The sequence below is a fragment of the Rhipicephalus microplus genome, chromosome 4, assembly GCF_043290135.1.
Source record: "Rhipicephalus microplus isolate Deutch F79 chromosome 4, USDA_Rmic, whole genome shotgun sequence".
NCBI lineage: Eukaryota > Metazoa > Arthropoda > Arachnida > Ixodida > Ixodidae > Rhipicephalus > Rhipicephalus microplus.
This window is the reverse complement of record NC_134703.1, coordinates 50747515-50773238: the sequence shown is the minus strand read 5'-3', so window position 1 is coordinate 50773238 and position 25724 is coordinate 50747515. Positions and strand designations below refer to the sequence as shown.

The 25724-nt window shown below is 45.0% G+C and overlaps 1 protein-coding gene across 3 annotated transcripts in view; it reads right to left on the bottom strand.

Annotated features, from left to right (window-relative positions):
• The window catches only part of LOC119171960 (cell adhesion molecule 3), a 73865-nt gene that overhangs the window by 30777 nt on the left and 17364 nt on the right, over positions 1 to 25724 (bottom strand). The window contains exon 2 of one of the 3 annotated variants that reach the window (XM_037422873.2): positions 8358 to 8441. The exons of the other annotated variants lie outside the window; for them this stretch is intronic. Within the exon in view, the coding sequence (XP_037278770.2) occupies positions 8358 to 8364 (7 nt within the window). The 5' untranslated portion in view covers positions 8365 to 8441. The remainder of the gene's footprint in view (positions 1 to 8357; positions 8442 to 25724) is intronic. 3 annotated transcript variants of the gene reach the window in all.

Genomic DNA, 25724 nt, shown 5'->3' with positions numbered 1-25724 from the left:
TCTTGTCGCGAAAATTGAGCGGAATTGACTCTCACTTTGTGCTAATTACAATTACCTTTGAAAAGCAAATTTGACGTTTACTGCGAAACGCTAACATCAACCGTTCATCCTGGTTAGCTGATGTACACGCACTCCCAAGTCCTCTGGAAATGTCGGCAGAAAGTTGTTATGAGTAATGCTAGTGGCTCGTAAACTTAATTTCAACGCAATTGGTGTGCCTTCACCATGACTGAGGTGTGGAAAAGGTGAGAAAGACCATGTTTTAGGGAAATGTATATTCTGTTCCTTGCGATCCTATCGTGCCAATTCGAAATATGAACATGAATTCGAGGTTAAAAGGGATTTTATAGTGTTTTATAGTGCCTATAAGCGCCCCCTTTAGGCGTTTATAATTTAATTGGCATAAGGTCTTATAATTGCCTACTTTGAAAATTGGTGCCAATATGAACACTACTTAACCCCACGTATTGCTGTCGGGTAGCTTGAGACCATTATTTATGTTATCGGGCAAAAGTGACCTTTCAGAAGCCTCATGGGGTTGAACCTAGCTCTTGTTGAATAAACTTCTAGAAAGCAACAGCTGGTAGCAATGACAGGTGGTTTAACAATAAAATCATCCGATGCTTCGCCCCACTCATCATGATTCACAGCGAGGATATGCTGTGATTTTCTTTCTTGCTATTCTGTCGTGGACACACGTAGCCCGTCTTTCTTCGGATTTTCCGAGGTTTGTAAAAATTGATTGTGCCTATACTTACGATTTCCGGACCCAGAACTGCATTCTGCCTGCCTTTTTTTTGGCGCCTAAAACCTGAATACTAGTGCCTGAAAATCCGGCATCGAGTGATATCTTCGCTTAGGATCATAATATAGCGGGCGGTTAAAAAGGTTCCTGCTTAGGGAGCCTTCATGTGCGCGCACAGATGAAGACTCCTTCCTACCCTCTCCCCCCCCCCCCTTGTAAATGTTCAGAATTGTTTATTTTTTTTGGGGGGGGGGGTGATGGGTGATACAAAACTACAAGTTGTCAAAGTTAGCCTCTCTACACTCGCGAACCCCTCACGTAAAAAAAAAATGGCAGAATATCCACGGAGTGAATGATGGAGAGTGGGGCGAAGCATTCGTTCGTCCATTCGTTCTTGCTTCCGTCCGTCCATGCATCCGTCTGTATGACCGTTCATGCGTCCATCCACCCGTCCGTGCGTGCGTCTGTTCGTGCGTCCGCCCCTGCGTTCGTCCATGCATCCGCCCTTGTGTCCGTTCATGCGTCCATCCATGCATCTGTCTGTGTGTCCGTTCGTCCATCTATTCAACACTGCAAGTACCAACATCTCGCATCTTTTCATCATATATTCCCCATATAGAAGCATCGCCATCCAGCGGACATTCCAAGGACTAAACGAGAGGTGGCACACGCACACTTTCTGACGGCTTGCGCTTCGGGTCTACATCCCACCTTTAACCACCTCGAGTTCATGGCATATACTAGTTCACTGTATTCATGGCACTACGGCCCAACGCTCGCTAAACCTTTCTAAGTGGTTCTAAGAGAGAAAGGAAGACAAAAGTGAGCCCCGTAACTGTCTGCTTCAAAAAGCGACACCTCAACAGTAGCTCACAAGGGAGGGGGGGGGGGTGAGTAGGGATTAAAAGAATAAGATTAAAGGTATATATATAGAGAAAGATTTGCTAGGCCAGCGAGCGAGGACAAATCGAGGGTATAGGATAGATAGGAAAGATGGAAACACGGTCACAGGAGTCCGAGGACGGGGCACCACTTGCGACAGCTCTTGTCGGCGTCAGGAGATGGCGTAGGGCAAGTCCTGTAGGTCAGAGCTGCACTGTCGTCGAAGGTCGGCGTCAGGAGATGACGTAGGGGTAGCCCAGTCAGCCAGAGCTACGCTGTTGTCGGAGATCTCGAGGGCACAACCGGTCCGCACGGAATCCAGTGAGCGACTCTGCTAAACTTTTCTAAAACCAAGCAGGTTACGCCCAGCAAGTATAACGTAGCAACCTTTTCCTGTCAGATAGTGCTCAATGTACATGCCAATGGCTGCTAATGGGAAATGAGAGACAGGAGAATTCGGCTTTGACTTTCTTACGGCTTGCGCTTCGTATCTACTTCCCACCTTTAACCACCTCTAGTTCATGGTATATACTAGTTCACTGTATTCATGGCACTGCAGCTCAACCCTCGCTAAACCTTTCTAAAACTAAGGCGGTTACACACAGCGAGTATAACGTAGCAACCATTTCTTGTCAGATAGTGCTCAATGTGCATGTCAATGGCTACTAATGGGGATCGCAGCGTGCCCGTTAACTAAAAGCCGAATGCTCCTGTCTCTCATTCCCTATTAACAGCCATTGGCATGTACGTTGAGCACTATTTTTTATTGTTCAACAACGCACAGAAGAAATCTCTCACCGGCACCACCTTGGAGGTCAAAATGTTATACTTGTTACACACTACAACGGTTACGAGGGACGAACGGGTGCCGCTATAAGGAGCTTCACCCCTAAAATTCTCGTGTACGGCATTGCCTTCACAACACTTATTAGGCGCGTTTACGAAAGTTACTGCGGCGTCTGGAGAGACTTGGGGCTGCGCACAAGGCTGCTTTATTAAGGAACCCCAGGTGGTCAAAATTTCCGGAGCCATCTACTACGGCGTCTCTCATAATCATGTGGTGGTGTTTGGACGTTAAAGCACATACGTTATTATATTAACAGGCTGCTAAACGTTGTAAGCTTCAGTAGTTAATAGTCGACTTGCTGATCGACGTCGCAGATGATAAATTGTGTTTGACTGAATCAGAAGGAAAGCAGAATAATCTTATGGATTCATAAGTGTGAGAAAAAAGTTATTTAAACTTGTGTCAATAAGAGTTTTATGCGCTTCAATGTAAACACAGTGGTTTAAAACAACAGTTCTTCCAAACAACTGAAGTGAAGCTCTTTTAATTATACCCCTCAACACATCTCTATTTAAAGCAACTACTTGCAACTTATTAATAAAATTTTCAAAAATGGACAGAATGCCAGTGACGCTCCTAGCGCGGCACACAATTCAGCAGAGTCAGGTACTCACAACGAACTATTTTGATCGCAGAAGAAATGCGAGACCAGTTCTGGCAAGGCCTCTAGAAGCACACGTGTCCTGCCAGAAGCCCTTTTTGCGCCCGATAGATGGGGACTTTCCGAAGGGGACAGCCGAGGCTTGGGGCACACAACAGATGACACACAGTATATGAGACGACTGTCCAGTTATTTCTCTCTGTGCCTCTTGACAGGTGCGCTAGATTGAGTGTGGTACCAGGTGTCAATTAGGCGATTCTCCGTCTCGCAAGCGACAGAGAGGACAGGAGGAGACGCTGAGCTTTGTTGTCTCTTTACAAGGCGCAACTTGTCTTTTGCCACTCCCCTGTTGTGTCGCAACGTCGCTATATTGCGATAAAACGAGAGTGGCACGAGACAGCAGAAACTTGTCGCTCGAGACACTTTCACACAGTGAGGGACAAGCGCTTTGGGAATGTACTGCTGCTATACGAGCGGCTGTGGTATACTGCTGCTTTTGGTGCTCAGACCATTTCGCACTGGACACTCCCTCCTGTGAAAGCGTTATCCATCACGAACGCGCGCGCGCGCCAGAGAGAGAGAGAGAGAGCTTGCTGTCGAGCTGTTGCCTTTTATTTTCATAATAAAGGCAATATATTGCAGCATCGAACCCACGACCTGCGAGATTTAGAAATTATAACGTAACGACCCCTGTGCTTAGGGTTTCTGCTACAAAAGTCATTTTCTTAGTTCTCAAGGTCAGGTGCTGCAATAAAAATTAAAGAGACTGCTAGTGAAAACAAAATTACTGCGGAACACACGAAGTTTGCAACGCATGCTATATACGGTATAGTACGGACCTGTCTCGTCGACTTCGGCCTCCGTCTGGATTCTATCGACTCGAGACAACGGAACTTTGCTGACTCTGGCTTAGTGACGCTTTCACCGAGTATTTTGCTTCCCGAATAGGCATGAAAGACACTGCTGATTACAGCCAATGCGGCAGCGATGAAACGATCGACCACGCTATTTATCGCTGCCCTCGTTACAGCGCGCGCCGACTGCCGCTATAGCTGCTGTGTTAGCCAACCTTGACGACAGAACCTTGTCAGAACAGTTAATGCTCAAATGCTGACCCGAACTGTCTTCGAATCAAAAATCAACCAAGTCCTTACTGAACTTTTTCCGTCGCAGTGGACTTTTGAATAGGCCATAGTGGTACCAACGGTAGTACTTCCACTCTACCTTTTCTTTATGTTTATACGCTTGTAGTTTTCTCTCCACTTTTCTTCCCATGTCTGTTCGTTTCCTCCTTCCCTTATTTTAGGCTAGCGAACTGGATGCTACAAATCTGGTTGCGCTTCAGTTTTTCTCTCATTTTATTATTGAACTTTCGTACACTAAGTGAAAGAAACATCTGTTGTTCCGCGATTGCACGAGAACACAGGTGTGCTACGAAAAAATTGATAGCTGATCTACGAAGTGAATACTGATGGTATATTGAAGCTCCTTGGGTTATTATTGAATGTTTATAAAATGCTTACGAAAAGATTACGACGGTGCCAGGTGGCCGTCGGGACGCACCGATGGACGCTGGTCGCGTCAGTCGCACCTTACATCGAAATCTACAGCACTCGGCAAGAATGGAGATGCACGCATAGAGTTTTATTCTGACGGACCCCGTCTCAATGGGCACATGCGTTCACCGAACACACCTTGGCATTTACAAACTCACAAATTAACGGACGGACGGATGGACAAATGTACGGACGCACGCACAGAAGGATGCACGGTTGGACGGATAGATGGACAGAGTATGGGCGAGCAGATGCGCGGACGGGGAGGTGGACGGACAGAGTACGGTCTAATTAAAAACCATATGCACGCTAATATAGCTCTATTACTATAGTATGTAACAGCTGCGTTTCGGTCCGACGGGAAGCTACGACGACGACGGCGACAACGGATGTCGTGCGAGCCTGAAAAGCTTTGAACGCCCCCCCCCCCCCCCCAAAAAAAAAAGTTTGCAGCATATCCACGGAGTGAATGATGGAGAGTGGGGCGAAGCATTCGTCCGTCCATTTGTTCTTGCTTCCGTCCGTCCATGCGTCCGTCTGTGTGACCGTCCATGCGTCCATCCGCCCGTCCGTGCGTGTGTCTGTTCATGCGTCCGTCCCTGTGTTCGTCCATGCATCCGCCCCTGCACCCATTCATGCGTCCATCCATGCATCTGTCTGTGTGTCCGTTCATCCATTTATTCAACACTCCAAGTACCACCATCTCGCATCTTTTCATCAGATATTCCCCATATAGAAGCACCGCCATCCAGCGGACATTCCAAGGACTAAACGAAAATTGCACACGCACACTTTCTTACGGCTTGTGCTTCGGGTCTACTTCCCACCTTTAACCACCTCGAGTTCAAGGTATATACTAGTTCACTGTATTCATGGCACTGCGGCCAACGCTCGCTAAACCTTTCTAAAACTAAGCAGGTTACACCCAGCGAGTATAACGTAGCAACCCTTTCTTGTCAGATAGTGCTCAATGTACATGCCAACGGCTGATAATGGGGATCGCAGCGTGCGCGATAGCTAAAAGCCGAATGCTCGTGTCTCTCATTCCCCATTAGCAGCCATTGGCATGTACATTGAGCACTATTTTTTATTGTTCAACAACGCACAGAAAAAATCTTTCACCGGCACCACCTTGGAGGTCAAAATGTTATACCTGTTACATGCTACAACGGCTACGAAGGACTATTGGGTGCAGTTATAAAAAGCTTGGCCCCTGATACGAAACCTAATTATTGAGAAGTGCATCTACAGGCTTACTCCGGGCTTCCATTCCTAGAGCAGACTAGATGGAAACACGAACGCTTACATAATGGGCGAGGGGAAGTTTGTACGCAAAAGTCTGTTGAGTACTTCGTACTCATCTATGGGAGAGCAGTAAGCCGTCCCGTGCAGACTCCTAAGTGCCTCTCATTTCTCAGACAATGGTGGCTTCGAAAAAGCAGTGAATGAATCAGAGTACTCTGTACACTCTACTACGGGAGAAGCAGCAATAGTTCTGTTTTGACACATGTACACTATAACAAAACTACAAGCGAACAAACCTACGGAGTACCACTAAAGAAACATCGTTGCTTTCACAGGGTACATCCATTTTCACTACGGAATGTTTCGACATGTCTACATCCAAAGAAGAAATACTACGGGAAGAATGAACAAATACCATCATATACACAGGCGCTTTAAGAGTATTTACAGTTATTGATTCAAGAAACACCGCGACGCCACTTCTTGGGTATATTATACCAAATTAAATGAAGGTCACCACATCAGGACCATCCAACGCTGCTTATTAAGATGTATCTTTTTTATATCAAATGTTTTGGTAGAATAATGAATTCTGATTAGTTACGAGACCCGTCAAAACCTCCTAAAGACTGCACAATGTTCGTAAATAGTGAACTGAAGCAAAAATTAGTCTGCGTGGAACGATGAATCCACTAACAAACTACACCTATAAAAACCCGTGGTAAACAAGTAGAAATCTTGGACACACCAGGAACGTGTTAAGAAAGTGCTGCTATGCCGTCTGCGAATAAGAAGCACACACGTCACGCGCAGTCTCATTCTAACAAAGCAAGATAAGCCGAAATGTGAAGCGCGAGGAGACGAGTTAACTGTAAACGAAGCCTTTTTTTTTTTTTGCGCAAAATCTGAACGCTAAGAAAACTTTTTTTATTTTATTCTACGATGAACACTTCCCTGTTTTGCCAGTACCAGTTGTAGGTAAAGGTGTGCTTGTAGATAAATCATGGGCTTTTAGCTTTTCAACGGAAGCAGAATTTCTATCGAAACTTTAAATCCACCACGCACCTAACTAAATGTCTTTGTTTACCTCATCCACTTTCTCACGTTTGAGAAAATGTACAAGGTTTTTATTCTTGTCACATGCGACCATCGCAACCCTTCCTCAGACAAGAGCTAGCTGAGGAGACCTACATTTTAACACAATTCATATCTTGCCTTTGACGCATGATTCTCTTATTTGCCTATATGAAATTAAACCCAGCGAGGAAGGAAGCAAACAAGCAGGCATGCAAGTAAACAAACAAACAAACAAAAGCAGTAAAAGTACACACGCAAGTTATGTGGCTGTCATAGCATGTATGAAAAGGAGGAGGCAATACGTTACACTGGAATAAACTGCGTAATGAAAAAGAAATAAAAGTAGGGAGACTAGACGTGACAATTGCCTAGCGCAACAGAATACATGAACATAGATGCGTGAACTAGATTACCTTCTGTTTGCTTTTGAAGAAACAAAGGTTGATGATGATTGATATGTGGGGTTTAACGTTCCAAAACCACCATATGATTATGAGAGACGCCATAGTGGAGGGCTCCGGAAATTTCGACCACCTGGGGTTCTTTAACGTGCACGCATATCTGAGCACACGGGCCTACAACATTTTCGCCTCCACCGGAAATGCAGCCGCCGCAGCCGGGGTCCGAACCCGTGACCTGCGTTTCAGCAGCCGAGTACCTTAGCCACTAGACCACCGCGGCGGGGCGAAGAAACGAAGGTCATACACATGCTGGGAATTTGAACGAACATTGCTGTATAGTGAATTTTATTTAGAAGCGTTTACATTACTACTGAGGCAGTGGATTTACATCGTAACTAGTTCTTTATACAGAACTATTACACTCACATTTTAACCTGGGAGCATATGAGGAAAAAAAAAAGAGAAGTTCGCTATTGTGCATCGCTATTTTTACGTACTCAGTTGTATGTTATTTTATATAGCCAACAAATGTCTTGAATAATATGTTGTCATTTAATAAAAAAAAACTTGACATCTCGGTAAATGAGGGACACCGTAACATTGACACTGCACAAAAGGAAATGTGCATTGCACTCAGAATACACTGTGCTGAAGAGAGTATATTACTAAACATATTTTAACTTTTGATCGACACTGCCAATCAGCTGCCCAATTAGGCGCACAGTCAAACTAAGCAAAATAAAACTTGCGTCATTTTCAGCATTTATATTGCAAATATATATATATATATCAACATTCGTAACTAACAAATATATCACTGCACTATAACTTAATACTCACGTTATTTCATATAATGAAAATTATAGGCAAATTCCGCACATGTAATTACGTGTGGTTTGCTGTTATCAAGCCATGAATCATTTGAATTTTTTTAATGAAAAACACATAACTCTTACTTTCAGAATGACGTAATATCAAACAAATATACTGTATTCGAACTCACTCGACATGTCCTCCAAGTAAAATTTGTTGGTGTTCACGTTATTAATGCCGACGTAGCAACACAGCAGGTGGCTTCACACATTTCCTGATAAAAAAGAAAATGGCAAACGCACAATAGACTATTATATTTCTTTCCTGTGTGAGAAAGAGGTACAGACTAATATAATCACTTGTTCTACTAGGTCTCCAGCAGGTTTAACAAACCTATACAGAACAGCTCTTGTCCTATTGCTGCTCAACTTTGACTTATTTCGACGCGTACGCTCGTTATACTTCCACGTATAACTTAACAAGCCCGTTAACCAGTTCTATTTGGTATTTTTTATGTTACCCAATGTTACATATTCGTAAAAGCACCTTACGCTAAGACAATAAAAACAAGGTAATGCCAATGCTTGGCATATTGAAAGTAAAGACTGGCTGTATAGTGAAGGACCCTGTCATATCCACACCTGACAAGTGTTAACGCATACCAGTCTGCGTCACATTAGGCTTATGGGGGTATGTTACTTGAGTGGAGCTATTTGCCAACTTGCGTGCTTTGTTTCTTTTGTGGGCAACACCACTGATAACTTACCAAATGATGTTTTTCGAAAAAAAAATATTTCTGCAACTTCACGTTTTGTCAGGTTAAATATCTCAATGTCAGCGGCTCTGGCTTCACCAGGAGCACGGGTAGACTCCCCTCCAACTTCGAGATTATTAAATATTTGCATGTGCTATATACACGCACACATAGAAATGTACGCATCGATACACATCAATGAAAACTGAGCCCCTCTTCCTAATGTGCATACATATTCTGGCTACGCCTCTGTTTAACGGTGCCTGCCGTGACGACGCTTAGCACGAGCACGATGCACAACAAGTATTGTTTGCCTTTTCTCTACTACCTGTAAACTAAAAATAAGCAAATACGATCTGATTGTTCTCATGGTTGGACACTTTTTTTTTTACTTTCGATTGACGATGCCCGAAGCGAACACCGATGCGGTAGGTTCCTGCTGATTCTAGCTTTCCTCGCGTGATGCCTGTCACAACAGAATCTCTCTTGCGAGCAAAGGTCAAAGGGAAGTGCAGAGAGTTCTAAACCCGAGTTATGGCTCGATGCCCACAGCTTTAGGGAGACGCAAACATCTTGCTACTATGCCTGAACAGGAAGGCTCCCAATACAGTCATTCAATGCCACAAGAGTCAATTTACCCGCACAACAAGGTACTGCGTTTCCTTTGTCGTCTCGTTTCTCTTGAGACTTGACTCCCAAGCGGGGCCCAACATAGGGGAATAAAGGCACACACAACGTTCCTGAAACAGCATAGCGAAGTCTAGACGGGCAAAGAACGAAACGTCAGCGTCAGCCGTTGCACGAAAATAGACGACACGACAGCGGACTTCCGCGCAACTACACATGTGGCAAACCCAGTACATAAAATAATAACAATGGCATTATAAAATATCAAGGCACGAGTGAGGTACTCAAGCACTGGCAACAGTTTACAGGGGTCGTTGCACCGCCCAGAGTCGACCTCTTCTTTGTCACTCTAGGCCGTGTTATTGCAATTTGTAGTTTGAATCTTTTACCGAGATTCCGCTAAAACGTTATCAAGCAAAGAAACTGTGAAACTGGAGATCTTCGACTATTCTGGTGCAGTTAACAGAGGGCTGCGCTTCCTGTGAGAAAGAAGATATGTCATATGCAGAGTACGTATAGTTCGAGGGATGCAAATGTTGCCCGTAAGTTGAGCCTTCGCCATCTCAAACGTATCAATGTTCCGCCATGCAAACAGCACATGTTATCATCGTTGAAGTTTAGGTTTCTCTCGTATGTTCCAAGTACACTCTTCGTTCGACATCTTTGGCTATTCTTGTGTTGGGTTTCGTTTTACGTGTCTCCTTTGATGTGTGATTGTTCAGTCTCAGCACTTTTTCCCGACATGACACTCGTAAAAGGCGCGGTTGCTTCGCAATAATTTTAATGGCTTGTTGAAGTTGGTTTGCACGTTTGCGGTGCACAATATGATTGATTGATATGTCGGGTTTAACGTCCCAAAACTACCGTATGATTATGAGAGACGCTGTAGTGGAGGGCTCCGGAGATTTCGGCCACCTGGGGTTGTTTAACCTGCACCCAAATCTGAGAACACGGGCCTACAACATTCCTGCCTCCATCGGAAATGCAGCCGCCGCATCCGGGATTTAAACGCACGACCTGCGGGTCATCAGCCGAGTACCTTAGCCACGAGACCACCGCAAAGGGGCGCACAATATGAAAGACAAAACGATACAGGGCGAATGCATGCTCCATTTCGAAAGAGAAAGTTCTTTGGTTGAAATAAGAATGCCCAGCTAGTGTATATTCGTCTGCTTAATATTTAGCAGGGTGATAGTATAGACAGAGAAAAAGGGACTGCGAAAACGGTTGCAATAACACATGTAGACAAAAATAAGAGAGTAAAACGCAGGCCCCGTAATAGAGTAATGATCGGACTGAGTATCGTCAGGTAATGTAAGTTTAAAAAATATAAACGAAGGAAGGAGCACTTATGGGCACAAATCACACTTTCTTGATCTCTAAACAAACTTTGATACTAAAGTGCAAGTCTCAAGTTTTCCGTATGCAGGCAAGCAAATGAATCACGCAGCAGTGCCGAACAAAAATGTAAGACAGCTGCCAGTGCGTAGACTACAGGTACGCGAATTTCTATTTACATGTACACTTCGACAACATCATGCGGGCGCGTCTCATCACTTTGATTGGGTGCGTGATGAACACTCGTGTAGGCTGTGCGCACGTGAGGTGGTCGTGCTTGCGTGCATCTGTGCATCCCCGTTTGCGTGAGGAACAGGTCATTCGCGCGATACCGAAGCTCGCCGAGGAAATAATACTTCAGCATTCGCCATCGCTCGATCGAAAACCTCAGAAGATACGCAACGAGGACGCACTAACGAGCTCGTGATTACTTTCCGATGCTATATCCATCCGCCTATTCGTGAGCCTGTCGTGGAAAACTATGTTAGTTCTCCCTTATCTCTGTTATTTTTCTGCGCACATCGAATGTTTTTTCCGATGATTCCATCGTAAAGAGAAATGTTTGGGGCACTGCTTCCCTTGTTTCAGGATTTCTCCAGCAAATCATGGTACTTATTTTTAATGAAGAGTAGCAGTAATTTCGCCCGAACTACAGCCTCAACTAGAGACAATAACTCAGCAGCGTCCATAAAGAATTCAGTTTAACGAACAGTCTGCAGAGCTTGCTATTTCAATCGACACTACATAAACATATTCACTCAGTGCCCGGTCGAACGAATAAGAAAACGTGGATACGTAGCAATATTACGCAACGTAGCCAGGTATGCTATGTCAGCACGTTGTCTGTTGCGACCAACTGAAGTACAGTAGTGCTCCTGCAAGGCAATGCAGTGACCGTCATTATTAATTTTGAACCTCTTTGGTAGAATGTTGCCAATACACGACACTTTACGCCACAGAATCCTTTCATTTTCAAAGCTCTTAGGCGCCCGTTCATTACCGAGGTTTGCGGAGACATTACCCAGCACCACACAAAAACCTTTCGGCGATGGACTCTGGGACGTTACGCCGACTCTAAACTAACATATACATAAACATCCGGAGATTGCATACGCACTACCCCGCAGCATACACAGTCCATGGTGTGGAAACATACCGACGCTCTACCACATCACGTGGGAATGTACGGCACACTGCGAAGAGCAGGAGGGGGACAACTGCCGAAAGATGTGGGAGGCAATGCTGTCCATCCCCGTCCTTGAGGACCAGCGGAGGCTAGTCATGAGGGCTGAAATGATGGCGAGAGACAGCGGTGCATTGGAATAGGGGCCCCACTACGTGGCGTTGCCATGTTCTAGTGGCAACGCAGTCTTTTACGCAAATAAAGTTTTGTTCTTCTTCATGCGTCGAGCGGAGTCGTTGTCCTCGTAGCTGGCACAACGAAAGAGGAAGACAAAAATTGGCAGCATATCCACGGATTGAATGATGAAGAGTGGAGCAAAGCATTCGTCCGTCCATTCGTTCTTGCTTTCATCTGTCCATGCGTCCGTCTGTGTGACCATCCATGCATCCACCCACCCACCCGTCCGTGCGTGCGTCTGTTCAAGCGCTCGTCCCTGCGTTCGTCCATGCATCCGCCCCTGCGTCCGTTCATTCGTCCATACATGCATCTGTCTGTGTGTCCGTTCGTCCATCTTTTCAACACTCCAAGTACCACCATCTTGCATCTTTTCATCATATATTCCCCATATAGAAGCACCACCATCCAGCGGACATTCCAAGGACTAAACGAGAGGTGGCACACGCACACTTTCTTACGGCTTCCGCTTCGGGTCTACTTCCCACCTTTAACCACCTCGAGTTCATGGTATATACTAGTTCACTGTATTCATGGCACTGCGGCTCAACGCTCGCTAAACCTTTCTAAAACCAAGGAGGTTACGCCCAGTGAGTATAACGTAGCAACCTTTTCCTGTCAGATAGTGCTCAATGTACATGCCAATGGCTGCTAATGGGAAATGAGAGGCAGGAGAGTTCGGCTTTTACTTTCTTACGGCTCGCATTTCGTATCTACTTCCCACCTTTAACCACCTCGAGTTCATTCATGGTATATACTAGTTCATTGTATTCATGGTACTGCGGCTCAACGCTCGCTAAACCTTTCTAAAACTAAGGAGGTTACACCCAGCGAGTATAACGTAGCAAACCTTTCTTTTAAGATAGTGCTCAATGTACATGCCAATGGCTGCTAACGGGGAACGCAGCGTGCGCGTTAACTAAAAGCCGAATGCTCCTGTCTCTCATTGTACATTAGCAGCCATAGGCAGGTACATTGAGCACTATTTTTTTATTGTTCAACAGGCACAGAAGAACGCAGGGACGGACGTGCGAACAGACGCACGCACGGACGGGTAGACGGACGCAGGAACGGTCACACAGACGGACACAAGGACGGACGGACGGAAGCAAGAACGAATGGACGGACGAATGCTTCGCCCTACTCTCCATCATTCACTCCGTGGATATTCTGCGAATTTTTTCACGTATTTTCAGCCTTTACGGTTTGAAAACGTATATTTTTCTGTACTTTGAGACAACCTGAAACGCTACAATGTGAGGGTTTGCGCTAGTTGGTATACTCTATCCTCAATAATACTGAGCGCAAAAGCTGTCAGGCGAAAAAAGCAACAGTTTAGTATTGTTGAGCTAAAAAGAGAGTTTCTCGATTGTTGATGCAATGAAACTGGTACTTGTTGTTTGTCGCCACTAACATTTATTTCCTGGCTCACCTGAGTGCTTTGACCACGAGATAGCCGACGCAAGACATCTGACCACGGAGAAGGACCGAGAGAGAGGCTGAGCAATACGGAAGTTGCTATCGCTGCCAAGACGGAGTGGCGCTAGCTTAGAAGGGCGAGAGGAGTGCGACAAGCAGCAATTTAATAGGCACAAAGGCCAGCGCCCGGGGCAGATACGCGCAACGTTTGTGGAGCCGACGGGCGACAGCTGTGGGTCACGCTGGTTGAGTCTCGTGCTCTGCATAATACATTACCGGGGACACTAACGAACCCGCTGGAGCAGGGGCAAGCTTATAGGAAATTATGCAGGCGATGGCTGTAATATGCTCGAAGATTTGCAGCAGCGTTGGTATGTGTGTATGTGACGCTCTCCCGATGGCACGCCACGGACGCGGCTGCCAACGTGGAGTTGCTGTGGCGCGGAGGGCGAGTGCCGGTGAACCCTTTGCCGTGTCACTAAGCAGAGCGCGCATTAACAAATTGGCTCGAAGTGAGTGCATTTCGCGTTCCCCTTTCCCTGTCCTCGCCCTTGCCTGATTGTCAGTGCCGCTTCCAAGAGGGCTATGTGTTTTGGGAAGTTCACGTCCCCATAGTGTAGTGTAGTGCCTGGGTTAGCAAGGTTGGGCACGCTGTGTGAGGGTTCTCAAAGCACAGTCACTTCTCCCGGGAATAAAGCACGGTGCCGAAATCAAGTTCACTGCCTATTAAATTCACATTAGACCGTGAATACACCGCAGATGGGTGACGGTTCTTAACTTTTTTTTTTGGCGTATTAGGCACACCAGCCTTTTTGTTCGGGATTATGTGTGAAGAGGGCAGGGCATAGTGAGGCAAATTAGTTAAAAGCTATGGAGTGAGCGTTACTAAAGAGGTTTGAATTTTACTCATAATATAAAACATACATCATTGATTTATCAAATGGATGAGTGGGAATGGGTGATGAAAAGGCAACTGAATGCCTGACAGAACACACAACCCTGCCTTGGCCACAATAATGCACAACACTCAGTAAATACGCGCACATATATGTCGGACATACATATGCAAAAGATGAATGCATAAATACAATACAATGTGAAATACAATAATTACATCAATTGAAAGCATAAATACACAAATTCAATACAGTGGAAATACAATAGGTTCAGATATACAGCGAAAAAAAATAGAGCGGGAAGAAGTATTTTTTGATTACTCGTAGAAACACTGTACAGACAAAAAACATCTGAAATTAGAAACCGCTGTTATGAACATGATTGAAACAAGCGAAAATTTGCAAATAAGTGAGCTTGACTGTGTGTGGCTTGAAAGAATTGAGACACGTGTATTACGGTAAAGTACACGAGATGCGCAAACTTTATACGCAAAATAGAAAGAAAAAAGGTAGACGCATCATGCTTGAAGCGTCAGTAGATAATCATGTATCTTTTTTTTTTCTGGAGATTGCTGATGATCAACTTGCGTTGAATATGCCAATGATGATGCTGTTTGAATTTGAAAACGAAGGAATTGGATGTGCTAGCTTTTGTCTTCTCTAGTTGGTTTGAATCCTCTGACTGTAATGGGAGGTTTTTTCTGAAGCTGTACGTTTCTTGTTTGCTGAGGCAAGCGTGGTCAAATGTATCGACTTTCAATTTCATTTGAACATAAACGACTGTTGCCAGCTTTTTATTAAAGATAATTTCAAATGTCAAGATATCATGCGTGGGGCGGAAGGCGTTCGACGCAGAACATTTCCGATTATGCGAAAGCAAAAAAAAAATAGATCAGCCTCTGTTGATGTATGAACCTTTGTGAAGAGAAAATCAAAGGAATACGCCAACCTCTGTTCAGCCGAAATAAAAAAAAAAACTAGCTATTAAGGGATTTCATTCAGTGCAATAAGGTATTTAGAGCACTGATGTGAACGCTGCACAAAAACTCACTTGTCATACAATGAACTACCGCTAAGGCGTAGGACGGAAAGTGCAGTGGTTAAAATTACGGCATTGTGTATATGTTGTGTTTTGATTGTGTATACGTTTTTCTGAAATAACGGTGACACTTAAGGATACCTGTTCAGAGAACACTGCTTCGATTGATTGATTGATATGTGGGGATGAACGTCCCAAAACCACCATATGATTATAAGAGACGCCGTAGTGGAAGGCTCCGGAAATTTCGACAACCTGGGGTTCTTTAACGTGCACCTAAATTTAAGCACACAGGCCTACAGCATTTTCGCCTCCATGGGAAATTCAGAACACTGCTTCGAGCAGCGGAACTTAACACAAAAGACACAGAAGATATACAAGGACAATGGTTTACTAACAGCTCAAATTCTATTTCTACGCGCGTGGCAAATAAATACCCAAACTAGCGCAGTCCCCAGCGGAGGGTACTTTTGCCGCAAATTGAAGGAGGGCAACTAATACAAAAGAACGGTATGGGTGCCATCCAGTTGTTTTGTGTTATACTTAGATCACGCACTCCACTGTTTGCGTTTCGATTAACGCTGATAGTATACGTGAGTGGCACCGATGAGCAGGTCTAGAATGCGCGGTCAGGGGAAAGGGAGAACAAGAGACGGCGGGGTGATGCTGCTGATCGCTGTGAGTGGACTGCTGCGCGTATTCGCGCTCCACGTCAGGATCCAGCCTACCGCAAAGCCCCTGCAGCGGCGCCGGCTCGTTATTCGACAAGTGGGGCCAACTTTGCTATTACCAAGTTCAACCTAGTGAAAGTCACGGAAGACAATCAAATCGGCCAGCTTTGCTGTGTATATCAATCCTTGCGAGGCCTTGCAAGGCAACTCCGGGTACGTTTGGAGCCTAGGCAACTCCAAATATGTCTGTGATGCTGCTTCGACACGCGGGTACAGAATGTTGTTTGCGCGAACAAACTCAGGTCATTGATTGATTGATTTGATTGATGTGTGGTGTTTAGCGTCCAAAAACCACCATACGATTATGTGAGACGCTGTGGTGGAGGACTCCGGAAATTTCGACCACCTGGGGTTCTTTAGCGTGCGCCCAAATCTCAAACTGGAGTCAGTCTCCTGTCTTCGACGCATTTAGTTAAGTTCACTGAGATGGCACTGTGAACGCAACCGACAGCGATGTTTGCAGCAGAAACCATAACGACAAAACAAACGTCTGAAAAAAAGATCTTTTCACGATTACGGTACGCGCCTGAGCCCTCATTGCGTCAAAGATGGCTCGCGCAACACTAAAAGAGGAAAAAAAAACGCTGGGGTGCGAAAGACGTGTGCCTTGACGTCCATATCATCAGCATCGCAAATATATCGCGTGCGCGCCGCTGCATGCCTTGATCACGGCATGCACCTCGTTGTGTTCTCGCTGGATGCGGCACTTTATGCGCAGACGCTGTACGGGTCACAACGAGAACGACGATGCAGGGCGCGAGGAAGACGCAGATATCGAACACAAGAACAAAAAGAGAGGAAGAAAGGGTAATCAATGCACATCTGGGTATGGACGTGCGTGCCGAAAATGGCCTGTGTGATCCATGACGAAGGAAGGATATGCAAATATCGCAAGATCTGCTCGCAATGGTCTGCCTGGTGCAGATGCGGCCCCATGCCGCCTCGGCGAGAAGTGGCCGCTGCCTTGGACACCATTATGCCACATAACCAATGAGACGCGTGTTCCATAGTCGAAAGGGGATACGAGAGGGGAGATTATGGAAGCCGTTGCCCGAGCAACCACTTAACGGGGCGCTTCGGTCACCGTCGAGAGAGTGGAGAGTTAAGACGTTTCTTCAGTCGTGTACTGTGGATGGTCAGAGAGTGGGGGTGATGCTGAGAGGAACATTGAAAGCTAATGACTTTATTATCCGGGGTTGCTAGGGTGACTATGGTCCGCTCGACCGTTCTTCGTTTTACCATCTGTACTAACTCTAAAATGGAGAGAGTGTCAAAATTGCGGGTAGGTGTTAGCAAAACACGCTATCCCCCCTCTCTCTCCTCCCTCAAAGACCGGAAAATCGAAACCTATAACGAAGTCTCAGCAGGAAACAGCAGGGACACCTGCTCGTTAGAGAGCTTGTAAAATGCCTTCGGCTCGCAACACCGGGAAATTTCACTTGAACTCATGGCAGAAGGCATCACAGTGGCGCTAGCCGCTCGATTAGCCCGTTGGAAAAATGAATTAATAAATATATGTATATATATAAAGAAAATAATTCCTTGAATACGCGTAATGCGTCTTTTTTAACTTCGGGAGCTTCTACGTTAACCTAGCAGACCCATTGCGACCTAGCGACCTTAGTTACCTGAAGCTTGCTCAATTTATTTCATGCTTGCATAATTGATTTCAAGCTAGTACATCGCAGTGCTGGTCGTAACTGACAATTGTAGTGGAAGTGGTGCTCAAGTAAAGTATGGCACAGTTTCTTTTCATTCATTTACATCTGAAAACGCATTATTCTTAACTACTAATAGATATTAACAAATCATTAAGAATCCAAGCGCTTAGTATTGTACTCGACCCGGTTCCCTTCCGAAGCCTTGATCAAGCTACGCGTGCTACACCATTCAATTCTCGTTACGGCGAGTTGAGAAGAAAGGATGGGAAATAGCGCAGGTGCTTCATTAATCATTAAATTGTAGAGCTTGTTAAACCGCCGACAAGCGTTTTTTCTCGTAAATGTTATGCAATGATGCGAATCGAGGTAGCCTTCTGAAAAAAATACTTATTGTTTTATTGATAAGAAGACATTTTATTACACGTGGAACCCAGCTAGAATCAATTGTTAAGCGAACACTTTCTTAGGCGTCGTGCAAGCCCCGAACCTTCAACGTTCAGAAATCATGTAAGTTGATAGTAAAGTTTCGCTGAGCGCTGCTGATCCAGAGTTAGCAATTTTTTGTATGTACCTCTTTTTTTCAAAACGTACTGTGACTACTTAGCACTGGACATAAACTATTAACACGTGCTGGTATTTACGTATCATCGCTGTTCTCGAGCACAGGGAAGACCTTTGAATGCACAACAGAGCTTCCTATGATAAAGCTGCAGCATTTCACGTTCTTTAGCGGACACCGGTTATAAACATGCCGCTTAATGGTGTCTTCACCTTGAGAACACGCTTGGTTCCACAACCATAGGCGCATTGGTAAACGAATTCGCATCGGCTCAATAAAAAACTCCTTTGGGCAAGTTGGTACAAGCGTGATATATGTTGCAGAGTTTTGGGCTGCATAGTTATGACAATGGGGACACTCAAAAAGGCACGGAGAAAAGATTCACTACCAGAACAGGAGGGCGCAAACTATAAACTGTAAATCTTTAGTGGGGTGCCACTTCGGGCCGCCCGAAGAAAGATGTAAAGGAAACAAGTGAAGGGGTTAAAGTGGAGATATAAAAATATGAAAAAAGGTTAGACAAGTAAAACAACAATCAAACATGGGCGTGTTTATTTTGCGCAGCGCTCCTCAGCCAAGTGTTTGCAAGAGCCGGAACGTGTCGCTTATGCATTTAGTTTCTGTTTTGCTTAGCGATAAATATGAGTGCTAACGCATACGCCGAATTCTCCGGACGCCATGTCCTAGGCCTCAACTATTTCCCTCTTTTCCTGTTTTATCGCGAGATACACGGCCTTGGTCTGAACAAATAGGGCCCTGCATCCGCACTCTTTGCAGTGCGAGGCCAAGGTCCCTGGAATACAGACACACATAACACTAACACACAGAACTGATCTATTTGGTTGGGCGGTAGTTTTCTTACAGAATATTCGATTTTCATGTGGTATGAGCCGAAAAGAACAGAGAAAGAATGAAATTGTAATTCACAATCCCGTTTTTTTAATGAGTAACGTTGCAAAACAGAATTAAGGAAAATTACAAAAAGGCGTCGCTGATCTTCCTATATAGGGATTGGTATAATACGAAAGCGAAATGTGTCTTTACAGAGGTACATTGCGTATTGATTCAGTGACAGCAACAACTCGCAAAGCCTTGTTAGGGACGGCAAGCAGCTTGAAATTTGCAGCGCACACCTCAAGCAGAAAGCAAACACGGAATTAGCATACACAGGACGAGCGCGGACTAACAACTGTCACAACTCGATACTTAGTGCCTGCTGGACAAACAGAAAGGAAGACGCACGAAAGGAGCGCACAAGTATACACAGGACAAGCGCGAGTAACTATAAAAATTCTTCCTGTGTCGTGGGTCAGCAGCGCGCTCCTTGCGTAAACGCGGCAGCGTGCGAAGTGGCCTTCGTCCTCTCCCGATTAACGAGTCTGATAAGCGTGCGCGCAGGAGAGACCACGCTCCGTGGAGGCGGCGCTTAGTGGAGGCGATGACCTTCAGAGCGCGCCCAGCGCGAGTCTGTCGCGCCATCGCGCCACTGATCATGAAAACGCGCGAAAGTTTCGAAGCTCTGAGGACATTGACATTGTGTATGGTGCGTAGAAATGGCTTGACGTTCGCATCTAGCAGAACGTATGCTCTGTGTTGTAGCTTACTTTTGCACATCATACAGTAATAATACAGTGTATGAACAGTACATACCGACGTAGCAAACAGAATAGTGTGGCTAGCACCGCGCGCTGAGAATCGAGAGGCTGCTGGTTCGATTCCGCGCGATAGATGCTTGTCTTATTTTTTTGTGGGAATTTTCTTAGCATATATTTTCAACGTCACTTGTGTCACGAAAGTACGTCAGCGGAGCCGTGGTGGTCCCGGCATAAAACACTTTTGTTATAAAAGGGCGATGTTTGACTAAATTCATTCTGAGAGACTGCATAAAGCCGGTGAAAGACCTTCTATAGGGTAAGTTATGAGAAAATTTGATAACCGATATGAATGCCTACTAGCCGCATTTAGTATGGCGCATGACAATAATATTTAACAAGGTATACATGCAGGTGCTAGCCGTTCCTTTTTTATATATCATTTCGTGGTTTTCGCTATCTCTCACTTTTCTTTACATTTCACACCTGGAAAACGGGACAGGTCAATAAAGTTTTCTCTTCCCTGACCTTTTTTGCCGCAAATCGCATTGAAATCAGATTGTTTGCAACGAAACAACTGCTCATTTATATAGGTCACTTTTAAATGAATCTGAGATATATAATACATGCCTTTTTTATGTTTAGTACAGCTGCATCTTGCCAGTAGTTACCTCCGGACCAGATACCTGGAGGCTTAAAAAGAGGGTTCAGCTCAAATTGAGGAAGACGCAGCCAGCGAAGGAAAGAAAAATGATTGGTGTAACTTTAAGAAACAAGAAGAGATCAGAGTGGGTCAGGGAACAAACCGCTGTCAATGATATCATAGTTGAAATCAAGAACAAGAAATGAACATGGGCCGGGCACTTTGCACGTTGGCAGGATAACCACTGGTCATTAAGGGTAACTGACTGGATTCCCAGAGAAGGCAAATGCCTGAAGGGGAGACAAAAAAAAGGCTGATCCCATATACAGTGGGAATCGATGATATGCGAAGCACGAATGAGAAATGTTGATATGTCAGTTTAAAATCAGCACAACGTTACGAGGTGGAGGTAAATGATGCCGTACATGACTTCCATGTCATGATTACCATGTTTGGATGTACCCTTTATTTTCGTCGTCTATTCGCGTCACGTGAAACCAAATTTAGTATATGTGGAGCTAGCGAAACGGCCGCGAGCACGCTATGCGCAAGGTAGGTTCTCATGTTCTTACATGATACGCGTGTCAGTATGATCATGTTTGCACCAGTCATATATTTCGTCATCCATTGCCATCTCGTAACTCCGAATTCAGCATATGCGGAGCTAGCAAAACGGCCGTGAGCGCATTATGAAAGGCTCAATATACTCCAATGTAGTGTTGACGCACGTGCACGTTGGACACAGCGACACTACGTAAGCAAAACGCGAGCACTCTACATTCTGACGCCATGTGCGACCAGCGTCCGTCGGCGCAGCACGACGGCAACCGGCGTAAAATTCGACATGCTGCATTTCACGCTGATGCGCTACTCAGACAACACTGCGTCTCCCTCTTTTCGTGACAGAGGGACGCTAGTCGAGCTGAAAAGCGCATGCGTCAAAGCAACGCAGCGCGGCGCGCTCCTGCGAGTAATGGCAGGACCGGTGCCTGGCGTGGCAACGCCGGCGTGACGCGACGAAAGCAACGCCAGCGAGCACGCGCACCGCGTCACGTAGAAATGTATTGGCACCTTGACTGTGGCATGTAGTCATGTTCTCACATGACACGCATCTCATGATTATCATATTTGCACCAGTCACATACATTTGTCATCCATTGGCGTTACGTAATACCAAATTTGGCATATGTGAAGCCAGCGCGAAACGGCCGCGAGTGTATCATCAGTGTGGCATGTAGTCATGTTGTTACATTACACGCATGTCATGGTTATAATATTTGGATGTATCATTTACCTGTGTCGTCCGTTCGTGTCGTGTAATACCAACTTTGGTACATGTGAAGCTATTGAAACGACCGCGAGCGCATGATGTGAGTGGCATGTAGTCATGTTGTTACATGACACGCATGTCATGATTTTCATGTTAGAGTCTGTCACTTGTGTAAGCCATGCAATCATGCTATACCATAGTAGTTTTGCAACATGCCATGTGTACGAAACCACCGCAAGAGCTGCAGGTCCATGAAATGTGAATCTTGACATTCATGACATACATGTCATAATTTTCATGTTTTGAATAGTCAAATATGTTCTTCATACAGTCATGCTATGCCATACCAAGTTTGGTATTGATACCATTACTGAAACGGCCAAGACAGCTAGAAGTTGTAGGCGGCTAGATAGATAGATAGATAGATAGATAGATAGATAGATAGATAGATAGATAGATAGATAGATAGATAGATAGATAGATAGATAGATAGATATGCCCAAAGTGACCGAAGTCCGCTGAGAAATGCTTCGCATTTAAAATTAGGTGGGCCGATGAGATCAAAACGTTTGCAGGTGTAACGTGGCAACGGAAAGTACAAGACCGGGTTGATTGGCGGATCATGGGAGAGGCCTTTGCACTGCAGTGGGCGTAGTCACGCTGATGATGATGGTGATCATTATTATTATTATTATTATTATTATTATTATTATTATTATTATTATTATTATTATTATTATTATTATTATTATTATTATTATTATTATTATTATTATTATTATTATTATTATTATTATTATGCGCCAAGGCTCTCATTCAGTGGTATGTTAAATTGTGTGTAAAAGCAATATCGACAAATATTGATACACGCATACAGTAATTTACGCATGTACATTCATTTCTGTAGCAGTGCGATCCCATCCACTTGTGTCTGTATGTGCAACGCACAAGCCACAATTCCTATGTTCTGAAATGTACATGTATGCGCGTCGTATACCAACTTTTGTTCAACCTTGTTATGGTTCTGCTTACACATCGCCTGCCATGGTGGTCTAGTGGTTAAGGCCCTCGGCTGCTGTACGGCAGGTCGCGGGGTCAAATCCCGGCCGCAGCAGCAGCATTTTCGATGAAGGCGAGAATGCTTCAGGCCCGAGCGCTTAGATTTATGTGCAAGTAAAATTGCGCAAGTGCAAGCTTAAATTGAGGACGAAGCAGCGAGCAATGGAAAGAAAAATGGCAGGTGTAACCTTAAGAGACAAGAAGAGGGCAGAGTGGATTAGGGAACAGACGGGGGTTAAGGATATCATAGTTGAAAACAAGAAGAGGAAATGGACATGGGCCGGGCATGTAGCGCGTAGACAGGATAACCGCTGGTCATTAAGGGTAACTAACTGGATTCCCAGAAAAGGCAAGCGGGTTAGGGGGAGACAGAAGGTTAGGTGGGCAGATGAGATTAAGAAGTTTGTGGATATAAATTGGCAGCAGCAAGCACAGGACCGGGTTAACTGGCGGAACATGGGAGAGGCCTTTGCCCTGCAGTTGACGTCGTCAGTTTGATGATGCTGATGATGAAATAACCGCAGTAGGTCGAAATTTCCGGAGTCCCTCTACTACGGCGCCTCTCATAATCATATGGCGGTTTGGGGACGTTAAACCCAAACAATTATTATCATCCTAGTTACATCCACATTTCAAGACGAAACATTTCCTCGTCTGCAAGCTGCCTTCACTCTCTCCATTCCTTGAGTCACCTCCGAAGCAACATATCAATGGTGTCCTCTTTCTCAATCACCACAGTCCGGATTTTCAGCAATCTGCACTTTGTGAACAACGCGTTCCTGCGCACGAAATACAGGCCTGGCGGAGCCCATGAATGCTCTTTTAATGCTATACCACTCGCATAGTGATAACTTCGAAGTTCTTTTCCCAACCTACGTCGTACAGCTGTCACCTTTTCAAATCAAAATCCCTAATCACTTTCTCCACTGAAACTAAAAGAGCTCTTAAATCTGTGTTTCAACAAAGGTATTGTTAACGTTTCTGCGTCAGCGCGCATGATTACTTTTTTCTTTTATTGGCGCTATAAAACTTGCTCACGTAACAGAATTGCGTTTCGTTATAGCATATCTCTCTTTTGTGCTGGGAACAAAAAGACAAAAAAAAAAGAAAGTGCTGAATATCGGCAAAGCGGAAGCAATAACTTGCCTTTGTGCATTCATCATGTTTGGCTGCTATCGGCGAACGCAATCCAACGCATAGTAAAATCTGGGTCGTGACAAATGGAAGCAGGGCTGACGTGGACGTCAGCGTCAGCGTAAATAATGGCACTGCAACCACGTCGTTCTCGGCGTTTCTCGATCCGCTTGAACGTCCAGCACTCTGCACGTTTCTCTGAAATCCACGCGGAGCGCTATATGTTTGGCTCGACCTAGCTTCGTTACAGTCGGGAGAACTCGGTAGTCACTTCTGCCGCGTAGCATGTGTGGACATCGTGGTGCCTAGCATATGGAACAAAAGAAAAGTAAAAAAAAAAGTAGCAAGTTTGTTTCTTTTTGTTTTTGTTTTTTTTTCACTGACATCGGAAGATTGATCGCTACAACCGAAGTGAAATGGAGAGAAATGGACTTGTTTTACTTTTAGCACTGCTAAGCAATCAGCGTCGCTGTATCCCGAACGTGTGATAACGCGAACAACTTTTCCATGCTTGATGTCACGTGGACATTCACTCACGTACTGACATCCACAGAACGCACGGAATCTCTACGTTCTGTATGTACTGCCCCTGTTTTACTATTTGTGTGCAGTAAAGCTAGTTGTATAATTATTCCGGAAAGCACGCTCGTTGGTGTTTTCATGCAAAAAAAAGCAGGTAGTTAAAAGGGAGGGCGGGGTAAGTACGTGAGAACGGGTTCGATTTTAGTTAGTCAGGCAGGGCACGGCCGTTTTACTGATTCGCCCAGCAGAAAGGTAAAAGAGAAAATGTTGAAGAAAAATAGTTCAGACAGGCCAGTAGTACGTGATTGTCTTTGAGTGCTTGGAATTGAACCTACAAACCTGAAAGAAAAAGGCCCCACAGAAGCAGTGCTGCTGTATCATTTTTTTTTTGGAAAAGTCGCGTAATATTACGGCGCAACCCTTTTGTCCTATCCTATAAAAACCCCTTATGTTGAAAATTGATTGGTCTTTATTTTTCTACTCACTCACTAATTTCACAAAGCGAAAGTTCTTCAACCAGCAGGTAGTTAACGCTGTGTAAAAATGAGAGGATATTATAAAAAACTCCCAAGCATTTCCCCGAGGTTGAACATGGTTAAGTGCGAATACACGGGGTGATGCTATGAGGGGTATTTATTAATTCGCACTATTATATTTATTAATCACACTACGGTGCCTTTATGGTTTAATGGTTACTGGGAATCGCAAGTTGATCACACGGGGGAGTTGACGTTAACTCACTGACGAATGCCAACGGATTTTAACTTTACTCCCCCTGACGACCCGCTCTCGACGGGAGACTGAGAGAGAAGGCGGGCGCGCGAGAGAGAGGGGTGCGCGCGCAGCTCCAGCGAGCGAGGAGAGCGGAGGAGCGAGCGAAGGGGGAGGGGGTATAAGGTGCGTTACTGACACCGATATTAGCGTCGCGTCCGTGGCTTATTCGGTAGAGCGTCGCG